This window comes from Astatotilapia calliptera, chromosome 4 (assembly GCF_964374335.1).
Source record: "Astatotilapia calliptera chromosome 4, fAstCal68.1, whole genome shotgun sequence".
Lineage (NCBI taxonomy): Eukaryota > Metazoa > Chordata > Actinopteri > Cichliformes > Cichlidae > Astatotilapia > Astatotilapia calliptera.
Window position 1 is genome coordinate 11,579,001 of NC_137425.1, and position 15,061 is coordinate 11,594,061.

A 15,061-nucleotide genomic window follows, 5' to 3' on the forward strand; every position below is an offset into this window, starting at 1 on the left:
TGCTTAGCAACAAGACGGTAAAGCCATCGCGTGTCCGCTTGTTTATTTTCCACATAAACCTTTCACAATAAAGCTCAAGATCCTGTTGAGACTTTTTAAAATAAACTGAATCACGTGAAAGAGTATGCAGAGTATTTACGGATGAGAAGCAAAAAAAGAGCCGTCAGGTGCTAAAAAATAAACCTTAGACTCAAATGTTAGAACAGGCTTTTCCCCGCAGCACGCGTTGTAATTAATACTTATATACGTTACAACTTATGTCTAAAAATGTATAGTTTCATACATCGTTAAAACACTCGACTCCAGGTACACGACGCCCAGCTGGAAACACTTCACGCAAGTCGAGCCGAGATTCACAGAATTTACAGAAAATGTTAAATTTTTGTGATTTATATCATTATCAGGAGGATACATGTCTTATATGATATGGATATGAGCTTTTGGTCATATCGCACAGCCGTAATGGAGGGCTACATAAAGAATTCACTATGCTGTTGCAAGACAGATGCTTTTTTTAAAATGTCTGAGCTGACAGTTTTTTCCAGGTCCAAATGTTGCCATATCCTAAAATTAAAAGTGGGAGCAAAGATTTTAAAAAAAAATGAGTGAGTGAGGGTCTTAAAATCCAATATTGAATTTGCACAGTTAAAGACACGTCTTTCAGTCCTGCAGAAATATTAAAATTGTAATTTTAAAACAGTGACCTACTCATAAATTCATAAGAGCTGACTCTGACAGGCTTATGCCAATAATATCTTTAGAGGAGGCAATAAAAGAGTGCTACTAACACATAGCTTTTTGTCGCCGTGTACTTTCCTAAACAGCATGTAACTTTGAGGCTTCACAAGCAGCATTTTGTATTTCCTTATTCCCTTCATTTTGTTAACTCACAGCTCTACACTTTTCGCTTGAGTATATGTCAAGCAGAGCACTGAAGCTGAATTAGTTGAACTAAATCACTGAATTAGTTGATTAGATTCAGTTGCATTTAAATGAGTCCATGACGGGAACATAGTAAAGATCCTTTCCTTGTTGAAATTAATTCTGAATGCAATTAATTTGCATTCATAAATACTTTTAGAACTACAAAGGCGCTGAGAAAGTGCATCACTCACCAAAGTCAGCGCTCTACCTCAAAGATTTGAAGAAAGTGATCGACTGCTGTGACAAAAATGTATTAGCTCTTCCTTTTGCTTTACTTCAAGTGTCACTACAATTATCATAGTGGTTTGTATGTTCTTGCTCATATGTAGTACAGTACCCACTCGCTATTTTTATGGTCATATTTAAGCACTCACTGCACATCTTTGTGGATAGAGATCTGAGACATGAAATGAAGAATATATATCTGTGTGTGTGTGTGTGTGTGTGTGTGTGTGTGCGTGTGTGCGTGTGTGTTTAACACACTTGTTAAATAGCCTGTCAAAAAACAAAAAACATGTTTTAGAAATCTGTCAAAAACCTATATATTTACCTTTCTATTTATTTATTTATTTATTTGGCAAATAACACATTGGACATCTGTGTAAGTGTAACATTCAGTCACTAAGACAAATTTTCATCTCAGGAATGCAAATAAAAAATGGCATCTTAATCAAAAAATCATAATGTGCTTCACATTTTTTCTGCTTTTTTGTAAAACAGTAAATTTGAAAATTCATGGATAACAGCAATAATTACATTTTAGCATTAAAAATATCACTTTGATTAAAGACCTGGTGTGTAATAGTGGAATACCTATTACAGAAGCAAAAATGGATTTGGTAATTACAAATACTGTTTATATATATGTATATATATATATATATATATATATATATATATATATATATATATATATATATATATATATATATATATATATATATATATACTTATTCAGCCAAGTACATTTGTTGTTTGAACTTAATTCAAAATTACTCTCCGGTGTTACCTCAGCCACTATCCTGGCAACTTCAGCATAGTTTAATGTAGTTATTTTTTTTAAGGTGCCTCTGAACATAATTCAGACAGTGACTGATTACATGAGCAACCACACTGTAATTGGAAAAACAGAATTTCTTAGAGACAGGCATGTTGTATCCTGTCAGGTTCACATTGCTCCTGCTTGCAACACCTGGTACTTTGCAGTGATTTATTATTTGTAATTAATTCTACACGGTAACTTTGAATCTCGATCAGTCTTGTGTATTTCACATCCCCGAGTTCACATGGGAAGGATGCTCAGTAGAAGAGTACAGTTACTAACTTTGACCAATTCTCCTTTGACACAAATATTAGTTGCAGGATCACAGAGGCAGTTGACTATTGCTGGACTTAAATGACATAAATAATAAACTATAGAGACAAGTTCATTTCTAATAGCTTGGATTTTTATAGACCAAGGCCATCCAAACTGCATGTTGTGTGTTCACTGAGACAAGTAAATGCTCCCATTTTGTCTGAAAATGACCTTTGAGTATGCTTTAGCGTGGCTTTTCTCTTTCATAAAGCTGAAATCCACAGCCTTTACTGACACTAATTGCTAATCTAGTGGCTTGTGAATATTGCATATCATCTGGATTTTGCAATAAAGAGCTGCTCTAAAGCCTTTTTTCTCCCTATTCTCTCTCAGTGCCCCTTGTGTGTGTGTTTTCAAGCTTTTGTTGCTTTCTCATCTTATTTGCAACAGTCAGTTCTTCTCACTTCTCTCCTCTCATTTTCATCCAGTCTCTCAGCCCCCCCCCCCCCCCCCCCCAAAACCTTAGCTATTATACCCCCTTTTTGCGCTGTGATATACTTCCCCACACACTCCCTCCTATCTCTTTCCTGGCCTCCCATTCTGTTCGCCCATCATCGTTTCTGCTCTCCTCCTTTTTAAACTCTCAGCTCTCCCCATCACTCGACCCCACTTTCTATCGAGCTTCCATCATTGAGATTAACCCCGCTGCCTCCTGCAAGCCACATTTTCCTCCTTTCCTTACCCTCTACCTCCCGTCCGTTAGCAGCGCACATCTCTTGTCGTTGTTATTCGTTTCTCTTCGCCTCTTTCTGCCTTCTGTCATATCTCGTTCGCTACCTCCCTTGCTCGCTCCCTGGTGCTGAGAGTTACTGTGCTCTTCAAAGCCCTTGGCTGAGAGCAGTAGATCACAGAGAGGCCTGTGTGAGTGAAAGGTTAATGGATGGCCTTTGAACATATATTGGGCGTTGGGGGGGGGGGGGGGGGGGGGGGAGAAGGAGGGACCGACGGGGCGGTGTGGCGGCGTGTTCTTTCAAACCTCACTTTGAAGATGACGCACGCCGCTCTCATGTGCTTGTGACTGTATACGGGGTTGTGCCTTTTTGTTTATTCATTCATGTTAGTGTATGTGTGTTTGCGCCCATTTTGTTTGTGTGTTTGTGTGTTTGTGTTTGCTTGTAGTCGTGTGTATGCAAGGGCATGTTAGTTTGTGTACATTGATTTGTGTACTGCAAACAAGCTTCTACATCAAGGATTGAGTACTGTGTTCCTGTTTGTGCAGTCGCGTGATAGCTGCCTCTGTTCTCTCCGGGCCGTGGTGTGTAACTTTGAGGCTTTGTAGCCGTACAGGACTGCATGTGTGTGTATGTGAGACGGCTGGTTTGTGAACATGTACAAAGGTGTGTATGTATCAAGCATGTTATGTGATTAAGAATGTGGGCATTTGCTTATCTCGTGTTCTGTGGAATGCAGAGTGATAGTTAATAGCAGCAGCTTACGGCTGGAAACCAAGAGCAGAGAGAGTAGAGAAGTGAAGAAAGAGAGAGCTAGATCACAGCAGAGAGGGTGGCAATACAGTGAAAGGGAGTAAAGGAGGAGAATGGAATTGAAATGAGAAACTAGAGGTAAAGGGCTGGGAAGGAAGGTGAAGCTAAGAGGTGGGGAGAATGAGGGGAGTGTGTCGGGGACAAGTAAAGGTAAATGAGATCGTTTCCAGGTGGATGAAATTAGATGAGGGATTGAGGGATGGTGCGAGGTGAAAAAGAAAAACACAGAGAGAGGAGGAAACTCACAGTGTTACTCATTACAGTGCAAGTGAATACAATGGCCTGTAAGTGTAGGAGGAATATTTTAATTCATGCTGTAGCTATGAAAACATGAAAGTAGAGGAGCACACAAAATCCTCCGTGCTGTAGTTAACCACATAAGTATACTCGCAAACAGATCGATCACCTCATAAACATGCAGAGTGAAAATACACTCAGGCGCACACACTGTCCAAGCGTCCGGACCTTTGGCTTAGTGTATAAGGAGGTTAATTAAGTGTCTAATGCAGCAGCGGGGCCGGGCTTTGACACTCATCTTTCCTAACAGGTCTCCGGTTGCGACTTACGACTTTTTCAAATCCACACACACACACAGACTCATACTTGCACACACCTTTTTTTCTGACAGCACTCCGCACAAGCTACTCACTCCGTCTTCCCCTCTCTCCTCCACACTTTGACTTTCTTTTTTCTCATCACTTGCTTCTGCTCTTCATTTCCTCGCCAACTTCCCCGCTTTCCTCTCTCTGCTTCTCTGTCTCTACTCCATTCCTCCCTCATCCCTGTGGCTGTTTCCCTGCAGCACCAGCAGTTTTACTCCAGCACAGTGTTTATATGAATCTAGGTCTGACTCACTGTCTGCTGGCCTGCCTCCTCTGATATGTGCTGGAAACATAGAACAGAATAGAGTTGTGGTGGGCCTGTAGCACTGCTCCCTTCCCCGGGGAGATGGAGGATATTTTACACCCGGTGAATCTCCTACTTTTTAGGCAGGCTGATTTTTATTTTGGGCTATGCCGATTCCCCCTGTTGAGGCACTTTTATTGCATAATTAGGCGCCAGGGCTAGCAATGAAGTGGTTTGACAGTATGAGCACGTCCCGTCTCGCCTCCCTCCTCAAGTTTGTGTGTATGTTGTTCAGTGTCTCAGCGGTTTTTTTAACCACCCGTCTTAATATCTATGCAATGCCTGCTAGTTCCCCCCAAAGCAAAGTTTGTCAACGCACAGAGCGAGAGAGAGTTCTTGAGGTTGAGGATGGATGATGGGTAGAGCTTGTGTGCATTTGCCTGCGAGAGTTTGTGTGTATGTGCTTGTCCGTAATTGCAAATGCCTGAGTGTGTGTTGTGTGAGAGTGTAAGTATCCCGTTTCCAACAGGGGCACATTTAATTCTCTTATGAATGATGTAATGTTATGGGCTATGTTGTAATTCAGTTCTGTTAGAGGACGGGGCTGCTGAGGAGAGAAGCTGTCTTATTGAGCAGATCCCAACAATAGGAGGCCTCCTCTCCCACGAATCTGTCTGCCTCATTTCTTTTATGTCACTGACCTTGTGCCTCCACAAAGAATAGTCGTTATGCTCATCTGCTGCCAGCACTTTGTTTGAAGGTTTCTATCTTTTTCCATTGTTACCCTGTCTCATTTGCTGTGCCATTCCATTTCTTCCTCCTGTGTGCTTGTGCGACTCAGCTCCATCACAGTGGATGTGTGTCATTTTGGCACTGCTTTGTGTTCTGACCTTATAGCAAGACTGGTGACTCCCTATACAGTCACTCCTCATCTCATCTCTTCTGTCTCCTTTGCCTGCAGCAGACAGGCGGAGGAGTCAGAGATGAGATAGCATCCTAGCTTTGAGGCCAGCATTTCTCCCTCCCATCCAAAGTCACACACACACGCACACGCACTGTCCCACAAGCTCAGGCTGCCCCCACCCCTCACACCCTCATGTTAGGCCTTTAGGTTTGTCTCAGCATGTCACTTTGTCACAACTCCTCAGCTTGAAGGCTGCCTGGATGTGACAGTTCTGGCCACATCGCCTCAGCCTGTCTGTGGTGACAGGCCATGCTCCAGTGAGTCATTACGCTAACTCGCAGTGCTAAGTGAGTCGCTAAGATGCAGCACTAAGCTGATAAGGAGCTCTAGAAATTGGTTGGGATCAGCTGGAGAGGGATCCCCATCACTGAGACCTCTCAGTTCTGTCCAATGACTGTAAAATTACTTGTTCTTCCTCGCCAGCTTTACTAAAGAACTAACCTAAAACTTATGAGGGAGTTAGCTCTTTGCGTTAGCTCTAATGCTAAGGGTATATGTAGATGTAAGGGGTGTTTTAATAATACCACTGGTATATGTGGGCAAAAATAGGAAAATGACCTATATAACAAGAAACCTCCCCACTACTGGACAAAATGTTTCCAGTTCTATGCTTCAGTGCTAGGCTAATGAGTAGTACTGGGAGACAGAGAGGCTAAAAGGGCTGATCATATCATCACAAAAAAACACTCTTCCAAAAGCACACACCACGAGCCACAGAGCTCCACAAGTATAATCTCCTGTTGTGACTCAGTCGCATACTTGCTGGATACCTCCAAGGCCAAACTTTCACAGAGAAAGACACTATAGTTTCTGTGAGAGCCTCGGTGATAATACATCCCAAGGTCAAACTGTCTGAGGTGGTGAAATGAAGATGCTTTTATGTTTGAAAGCACATCGCTGCTGATGAAGACAAATCTTTGTCTGTTCGTACAGAAAATGTAAAATCATTTTGAATGCCACCTGTTTTAGTCAGTACTGACATAACAGACCAAACATTTTCTCTTAACTTTTCTCAAGTGTTGGGCATGGCTCTGGTTGCAGGTAAGATTTTCTTATCACTCCTCATCAGTTATATCGGATTTGCGCGCAAAGTTGTTATGTGCACTGCAGCTACAGACGTAAGATTAAGAATAGATTTAAAGACTAACAGGAGTAGAGAGCATATGAGCATGCAAAGTCTAGATTGACTTGTGCAAAATTATGTTCTTGTCTGATGGTTCAAGCATCTATCCACCCTCAGGCTTTAATTACTGTGTGAGGATAATGAGTCAAATCCAATCAGTTCTCTCTGTTGCTCTTAATTTGTATGGAGCTTCTATTTGAAGCCAACCGCTTCAGCCCTTCACACCAGCTGCCCTGGAGTGACACCAGGGCTCTGGCTGTGTGGCTGTGTGTGTGTGACCTCTGTCACTTCCACTCTGCCACATCCATGAAAATCAGCTCGTATAATTACTGAATTGGCCCTTTATTGGTATGTGTAACAATTGGTAGCATTTCTTGAGCACGGTGGCTGTTAATGCAGTTTTATACACCACAGGAGATAAGTCATAGTCTTACTGCGAGGGATTACATCCAAGTATACATATGGCTGCTGCAGAGAAAGTCACTCCATTCAGCTATTATGAGTCTGACAGACAAGACTAAATGCCCATGTGTGTTATTGTGTGTGTCTGTGTGTGCTGGCTAAAGAGACCCTGAAACCTTAATGGATTCCTGCAGAGTGAAGGACAATCATAGCCCATGGCCAGGCCAAGCTTATCCTCTGCTCATCTCATCTCAGCTCAGCTCAGAGCCAGTCACAGCTCCAGCTAGGCCTCAGGCCATCTGGCTGGCACGCTACCACATACACACACCCTCTCACACACACATAGACACTGAATCCATCCCTCAAGTTAATAAGATCCATGCTTGTTGTGAATACACCATTCAGAAATTTCTGTATGGATGCAAGATGAATCCTTCTGTATATCTAAACTTTAAAACCCACCTTAGAACTGCAACTTGTCAAAAAGTGGTTGCGTTGCTCTGAATTATGTCGGTGTGAAATATGATATATTAATGACACAAGCAGAGATTTGCAGGGGTGCTAGAAATAGGATAGTTATCTAGCTGCCACACTGAAATTTACTGGCTCATAATGGCTGTGCTCAATTAAGGCTAAATATATGCTGTAACAGCTGGGCCGGAGAAAGTTATACCTGGGAAAAAAGACAACGGATTTAGGTCCATACAACAGTCTCTGCATAAATTTGGTAATGTTTCATAATCAAGTACATATCATTGTGATTCAGCAGACTTTTGCCTAGTCATTGACTATATAAAGTGTAACTGTAAGATCTAAGTGAGATATCCCACATAATGTTTCACAATTATATAAAGCTTATGAAAGGTACATTGTTGAGCTTTGTGCAAAAAGTTCTGTGCCAATGTCTTGAGCCATTATTATTCACCTTTTTGCTACAATACAGCCTGAACTGTCTTAGGCAAGCTTTCTTGTATCTTCTTTAAGCAGTGTTCAGGAATAGTTTTCGAGGCTACTTAAAAGAAATTCTAAGGTCTTTTTTGGGGATGTTTGCTGCCTTTTGTTCTGTTTTCTGTCATGATGATGCCATCCTGCTTCAATAATGTGGCAGTCTGGGCTCTGGGGAGGTCAGTCCATAATTGATAGTGTTCTGTTGTGTGTTTGTATGTGTGTGTTTTTCTATCCAGATGTGTTGCCATTGCCAATCAGTTGCTTTCCAGATGGTGTTGCATGGTGATTCAAAATCTAATGGTACTTTTCATAATTTCGTCATTTTTGACAAGATCCCCAAACCCCAACTCCATTTCGGGCAGTGGTGTCTACACTACTGCCTGAAATAGAGCTCAAAAGCCTCCATTAGCCTTCATTGTGTTTTACAGAAGGTTGTGGACACTCACTGTTGCACCTCTCTCCTGACCTTCCCTGTACATACTGATCATTCCACTGATTTTCAGTCTAGTTCTTGTGTTATGTGGCGTACCTCGCCTCTTTTCCCTGTTTTTTTTTTCCCTTACCAACTACTTTTTGACAGGTGTCTATTGAGACCTTTCCTGATAAAGGCTTAGTGAACTGTGGATAGAGCCCAGTTAGTTAGTTCTGCCAATTCATTTTTTTCCAATGTGGTCAAATCTTTTTAAATCAGGAGATAAGCCAAGTTGTGTGGACTCAACACGTTCATTCTTTAGTTAGTTGTCTTTTATATGCCTATAAATTATTCATAGTGCAATATTAAGTGCCTTTACAAACAAACAAAACTAAATTCTTTGAAAAGGGTGAAGGACTAGACTGAAATTGAGAAAATAGAGTCAGTGTCCAAATTAAAAGTTTGAAATACCATCAGAAAGCCTGGTGCTCAAGACCACTTTTAACAAAATTAGAAAAAAGTCTGGCTTCTTAGAGGCAAAATATAAAGAAATGACAAGTGGCTCAAGATGTTTACACAGTACTGTAAATATATGCACTTCTTTTGAAACTCTGCTGAAGAAATAGCTTAAAGGAGATCTTCGCAGCTCAGTGGCAGTATATGGAACTGAAAAGCCAGAAATGCTGTATTTACCATTTAAATTTGCTTGGTATATAAAGTGTGGTTAATGAGTGAGCTGCTGCCTCTGGTAGGGACTAATATTCTTTGCGCCAACCTACAGTGTAAGCTGACTAAGTGTGATCACTCCTGGTGGCCCGCTTCACTTTTACTTCCCTCTTGGCTCATTGTAAGGTTATAATCACTGGCCAGCTGTACACTGCTGCGTATTCACACCACAGGGTAGTTAAGACGACAAGGCCACACACTGACACTACGCATTGTATCCCCACTGTGACACAAGAACTCTGTGTGTATGCATGGATGTGTGCAAGTGTATGTGTGCTTGAATGTGATCTTGCATACTCGTCTGCACAGTGCGTCTGCGTATGTGCTAATTTGCTTCTGTGGGTCTTGTGCGTTTGAGTGTGGACTTGTTTGTCTGGCCTCGCCTGCTGTTTGCATCTCCATGTGCTTTAATTAGTATGCGCTTTTGCATTTAGGCCTTTGTGATTTGGCACTGGCACTGTATTCTGGCGAGGCATAAAAGATTTGAAGTCTGTCTGTGCTAGTCATTCAGCCTTAATGGCGTTAGTTACACAACTGAACTGAAGTCCCTGCTGCATAAATGGGTGGCATTTAGAAATATGAGCAAGTCTGATGGCAGTGAATCATGTAGCACAGTGCTGCAGAGCATGTCTGGGATGACTGACATTGACATTGACCCAGATGGGCACTCCTTCTGAATGGACAGTGGCTGAAACTTAAGCACTGCTAGCTCAGTGTCAGAAAAGGAAAACAGCCCTGCTCTGTGGGTTTCAGCAATAAGAGTAGTGGGGGAGAGGGGCTGACTCAGTGCCCTTGTCTGCTGCTGAGCCTGTCTGGCAAGGGGAAGCGCTATATAGTGAAAGCCTTGGTTTATAAAGAAGTTGCACCCTGTTAAAGTACACCTACCGCCACTCTGTGTAGATTTCACAGGATTCCCACCATCTGGGTAATATGTATCATGTCCTCCTTACTGACACTGCAAAGGAGATCTCGGTCAAAGCCTTCTGGTCCTTCAGGACAGCGGACAGCTCCACACCTAGCTATCTCTGAAGCAGCTCCAAATCTAAGGATGCCATTTTCCCAAAAGAAGTTTTAAAGTCAGTTCAGTACCACGGATAGCAGCTCTCACAGGGCCTGGCATGAGGCTCACAAAAGGAGCGTTGGCTGTCCTTCAGTTTCACTTCCAGATCACTCACTCTACTCCTGTCTACTTCTGTTCAGTCTCTGTGCCCCTGCCTCCACCTGCACTGTAAAGGAAGCTGGCAGCCTTTTTTTTTTTTTTAGGCTGAATGGAGAAGCAGTTGGAAAGGTATGCAGTTATGGAGAGAGCTGGAGAGGCAATGAGTGTCTCTCTCAGCACCTCTTTGCAGGCCTCTTTCATGCCTCTCAGCCTGGCTCAGTGATTAACCCTGAGTACCCCGCTTTCCCTGCTGACCCTTCTCCACACAGAGCCGCAGCAGTACATTGACATGCCTCTCAGACAGCTGATTACCAGCAGTGGGTGTGGAAATGGTGTACACACCAGAGTTGAAAATGCATACAGATGCTCTCTGTCTCTCTTTTTTTTTTTTTTTTTACTTCTTTCACCTCTATTTCCTCTCTTGCTCAGACCTAATCCAACATTTCTGATAGGTAGAATACACTAAAAGATGCGAGAAAGTACATTGGGATGAGTATGATAAGCTGCTGTCTGGCAGTGTGTAGGAGTTTGTTAACATTTGAAACTCTCACAGTTTGTTTCACAAGTGGTGCAGTATCTCATTGCAAAAGCTGGTATGTCTCCAAATCCTTCATGCCAATATGTGGAAAGTGGTCGGCCAGGCTGTGCATCAGTAGCACTGCAAAATTACCATTCAATGAAGGCAAGTCAATAATGGCTCGTTTGTGTTTTACATGAGGACAGCAGGAACCACTTTCATACCACCTGCTCCTGTCAAACATGCATATATGATTTACAATTACACGGAACAACGAGGTGCCTCCTAAAAGTGTATATTAAGGTTCAATGAGTTATCAATAACTTTGCCTCTCTCTCTTTCCTCTCCAGCTCTGAGCCGGTCAATGATGCCCTTCGGTTTGATGCGCCGGGAGCTGGCTTGTGAAGGCTACCCGATCGAGCTGCGTTGCCCTGGAAGTGATGTCATCATGATTGAGACGGCTAACTATGGCCGCACCGATGACAAAATCTGTGACGCAGACCCCTTTCAGATGGAGAATGTGCAGTGCTACCTGCCCGACGCCTTCAAGATAATGTCACAGAGGTGACTATTGATCTGTTTAGATCTTGTGTGTGTGTGTGTGTGTTTGTGCAGAGTAAGAGCCCGGTATTGGCAGAGGAAACAAGATTTTATTTCACAACACAGTTCCTCTAGATTTACTTGCTTTTCCTCTTCAGATGCACAATTTGGGCACCTTGTGGCAAATTGTAGATCTTTTTTGTAATAACATTAAGTAAAACCAATGTCAAACTGAGGCTTTCCTTAAATGTAATTTAATGTTTCATTTTTATTTAATTAAGAATACAAAATGACAATAATTGTAGCAGGTGGCACAATTTGGGAGGAAATTGTTATCAACTAACTATTCTTAGTGACAGCTCTTGCTAACATTATAATGAAGTTTGAGACTATACTGGTGGAATTGTTAGTAAAGTAACTTCCAACTTTAAGTACATGAAAGAAGGGGGGAAAAGCATTAATATTTGAAGGAAGTTTAGTTGTTTAATGTGTGTTTGCTCCAGGATTTTATTTACTTCTCTTCACTTAAAAATAACTAACAGGCAATTTGCCGGGGGCCACTTGAACTTGTGCATTCAAACGTTTCTTTTGGGAAACACTGAAGTCAGCATACTTGACTAACGCTGCTGTGTCTTGGCAAAACTTTTATTTGTAAGGAATTGTGTGTGTGTGTGTGTGTGTGTGTGTGTGTGTGTGTGTGTGTGTGTGTGTGTGTGTGTGTGTGTGTGTGTGTGTGTGTGTGTGTGTGTGTGTGTGTGCGCGCGTGAGTGTGTGAGTGCGCTTAGTTTCATGTATGCATGAGAATCTATATGTTTATTGCTGGAGTATTTGTAGCGCTTCCTACAGCTGCTCTCTGTGTTTGTGCTCAGCATCTGCTTCCTTTTAGCTCAGATCAATGGAAGCTCTCTTCCAGCTATCCATCACGCTTGTAATGGAGGCACAGGGTGCTAGCTTGAGCAAGGGAGGGAGGGAAGTAGTAGGGGGTGGAGGAGAAAATTGAGGGGGTAAAGGAAGAAGAAAGACTTGTAGAAATGATAGGATGATAGAGAGAGTGCAGCAGAGATTTGAGATATGAATGGAGAGAAAGAGTGTGCAGTGGGGAAATGCTCAAAGCTGGATAGAGAAGGATTATGTGGTGAGAATAACTAAGTGCACGTGCGTGTGGATGTGTATCGTTTCTCCTGTGTGGATGTGTTTCTCGGTGTGTGCAACCGTGAGAAGGCATGCAGCGATGCGGTTTAGATGTAGGTATTATGTGCATATGAATGTTTTCCCTGTGCGTGTGGTGTAGAGTATCTGCCTTAGCCCCCCTCGTCCTTCCCTGTTCTCTCACCTCTAATTGCTCCCACTCACAATCCCCCAGGAGAGGAGGTCTTACGTCACTCGCCCTCTCTCTGCCTCTTCCCTCCCTCCATGCTTCTCTGTATCCTTCATCCCACTTCTCTCCCCCCCCCCCCCCCCCACATTCTCCCTCCCCCTCTGTTTCCACCTCCCTTCGGGTGCAGCTGTCACATGATCTAGTCTAGTGTGAAATTACTCCCATCCCTACCGTTCCCTCTGTCTTTCAGAGCCTGAAGATATTTTTTATTTTTTTTTGGAATACAACCCCTCCTCCCTGTCTTTCTTACAATGGCACTCATCATTATTTTTATTACTTGCTTCCTCCCTTCTCTCTCTTTTCTCGCTTCCTACCCTGCTGTCTCATCTCACAGGTGTAATAATCGTACTCAGTGTGTGGTGGTTGCGGGGTCAGACGTGTTCCCAGACCCCTGCCCAGGGACCTACAAGTACTTGGAGATCCAGTATGAGTGTGTCCCCTACAGTGAGTACTGAGACCCTGTCACACCTTTCCACCTCCCCGCCCTCCCTCACCCCATTCACCGCCCCTCCCATCCTTCCCTGTACCCTCACCTGAGCCTCTCTAGTCCTCTTCAACCCCCCCACCCCGAACCCTAAAAAAAGATGACATTCTTATACTCACTCGTGCTCACTCGCTCTCTCTGGATTTTCTCAACACAGTCAAAGCAAAACAAGACAGACAGCCATCCTCACCTGCTCTCTCTGTCTCTCTCTTCTTTCTCATACACTGCACAGGCACATACACACCCACACTCACAGAGCACTAAACCTTTTTTCTTCATCGACAGATTGACGCACCAGTAGCTGAGAGGGATTTTCACATGGGGGAAGGTGCTCCACAAACACAGGGTCCGATAAGCACTTTACGCACACCCACAGCAAACACGGGGTCAGCCCTTATTGGCAATCACAGCAGTGTAACGCACACCGCCCCACACTCATGCACTGATTAACCCAGGGGCAGGCGACTGCCTTTATCTGGTGCCAAACACCTTTGCTGTCCCTCTGATTTCCAATAAAAATTAAAATTGGGCACAGTGAGACTTTAAGGCAGGGGGTGTTGTGTGTATACCACACCTCACAATAGGAATGTTAACACAAACAGCAAAGGGCTTATTTTAGACAACATGACCTGGAGCGCCACACAATTTAACGTCCCCATGGTAACGGCTGGCTTCCTCACTGCTTTGCTCAAAACTATGTGGCAGGTGTGACTCTACACATGCCCACACACACATACACACAAGTCTACCTTACACTTGCAAAAAGGGAGGGGGGGAGGGGGCACCGTTGCTTTTTTCTCTCTTCTCTTGAATCTTCCATTCTGAGCAAGCATGTACACACAAACAAGAGCACACTCACACCGCCAAAGGAGCAGACACAGCAAGGATTATACGGTGATGTGTTGATCCTCACTCATGTGAAAATCTCCGCTCAGTCTCCCCTCCTCCCTCTCATGTATTATTACTCTCAGCATTGATCCCCTCACTGTGCAGGTGCACGTGGCTGGAGGGGAGGAGCAGTGGCGCTCCCCTCCACTGGGCAGACGCAGAATTTGGGGTTCAGGAAAGGGTGGTGGGGAAGTATGAGAGTGTTGTGTCAGAGGGGTGGAGGACAAGAGGACATTACTGGGGTGGGGGAGCTATTTATTTCTCATGATAGGGTGTGGGATAACTGTCTCTACTTTTTCCTCAGGTGCAGTTGAAGTGAACCACAGGATCAAGACTACACCAAGCTGCTAACTTCCTTTTCTTTTCCTCTTCCTCACCCTCCTCTTTATCACTTCTCTCTGAGGACTCCAACTCACACTCGCTTTATTATTTCTCACAGTCAGCATCACCTCTTTTTTTAGCCCTTCTTCTCTGTCTTTGACTTTCAATCTTCACTCCACGGTCTTAAATCTTTATTCTTTGTCCTGCTACGCTTATTCTTCCTTTATTTTTACTCTCTGACCACCAGTTTGCCACACTAGCTTATCATTCCACTCTATCATTTTTCTTTTGCTGTCCCTGTTATTTATTTATTTGTATTTTTACAGGTACAAATATGCAAAGCATCCAGGGTTTTCCAGGTGCCACTTTTCAGTCCTCACCCTTCCTCTGCTCAGTGCTATGTGCACTTAGTTTAGCTTATGAGAGACTGTGTTGACTCAGGTTGCGGCTAGAGTCATATATGAGAAGGTTGGTTTCTTACATTGGGTGATATTTTCTGGTGTGGATTTTATTCATAGCCTTCCTAGTGGTAATAAGAGTTCTTCTCAAGTGTCCTCTACATTAGGTTTCCCTCTCTTCCAGTTGATA

At 43.3% G+C, this 15,061-nt stretch overlaps 1 protein-coding gene across 1 annotated transcript in view; it reads left to right on the plus strand.

The window, feature by feature from the left end:
- The window catches only part of adgrl1a (adhesion G protein-coupled receptor L1a), a 98,204-nt gene that overhangs the window by 42,396 nt on the left and 40,747 nt on the right, over positions 1 to 15,061 (plus strand). Inside the window, exons 3-4 of the mRNA XM_026164640.2 lie at positions 11,213 to 11,426; positions 13,115 to 13,224. Coding sequence (XP_026020425.1) covers positions 11,213 to 11,426; positions 13,115 to 13,224 — 324 coding nt within the window. The remainder of the gene's footprint in view (positions 1 to 11,212; positions 11,427 to 13,114; positions 13,225 to 15,061) is intronic.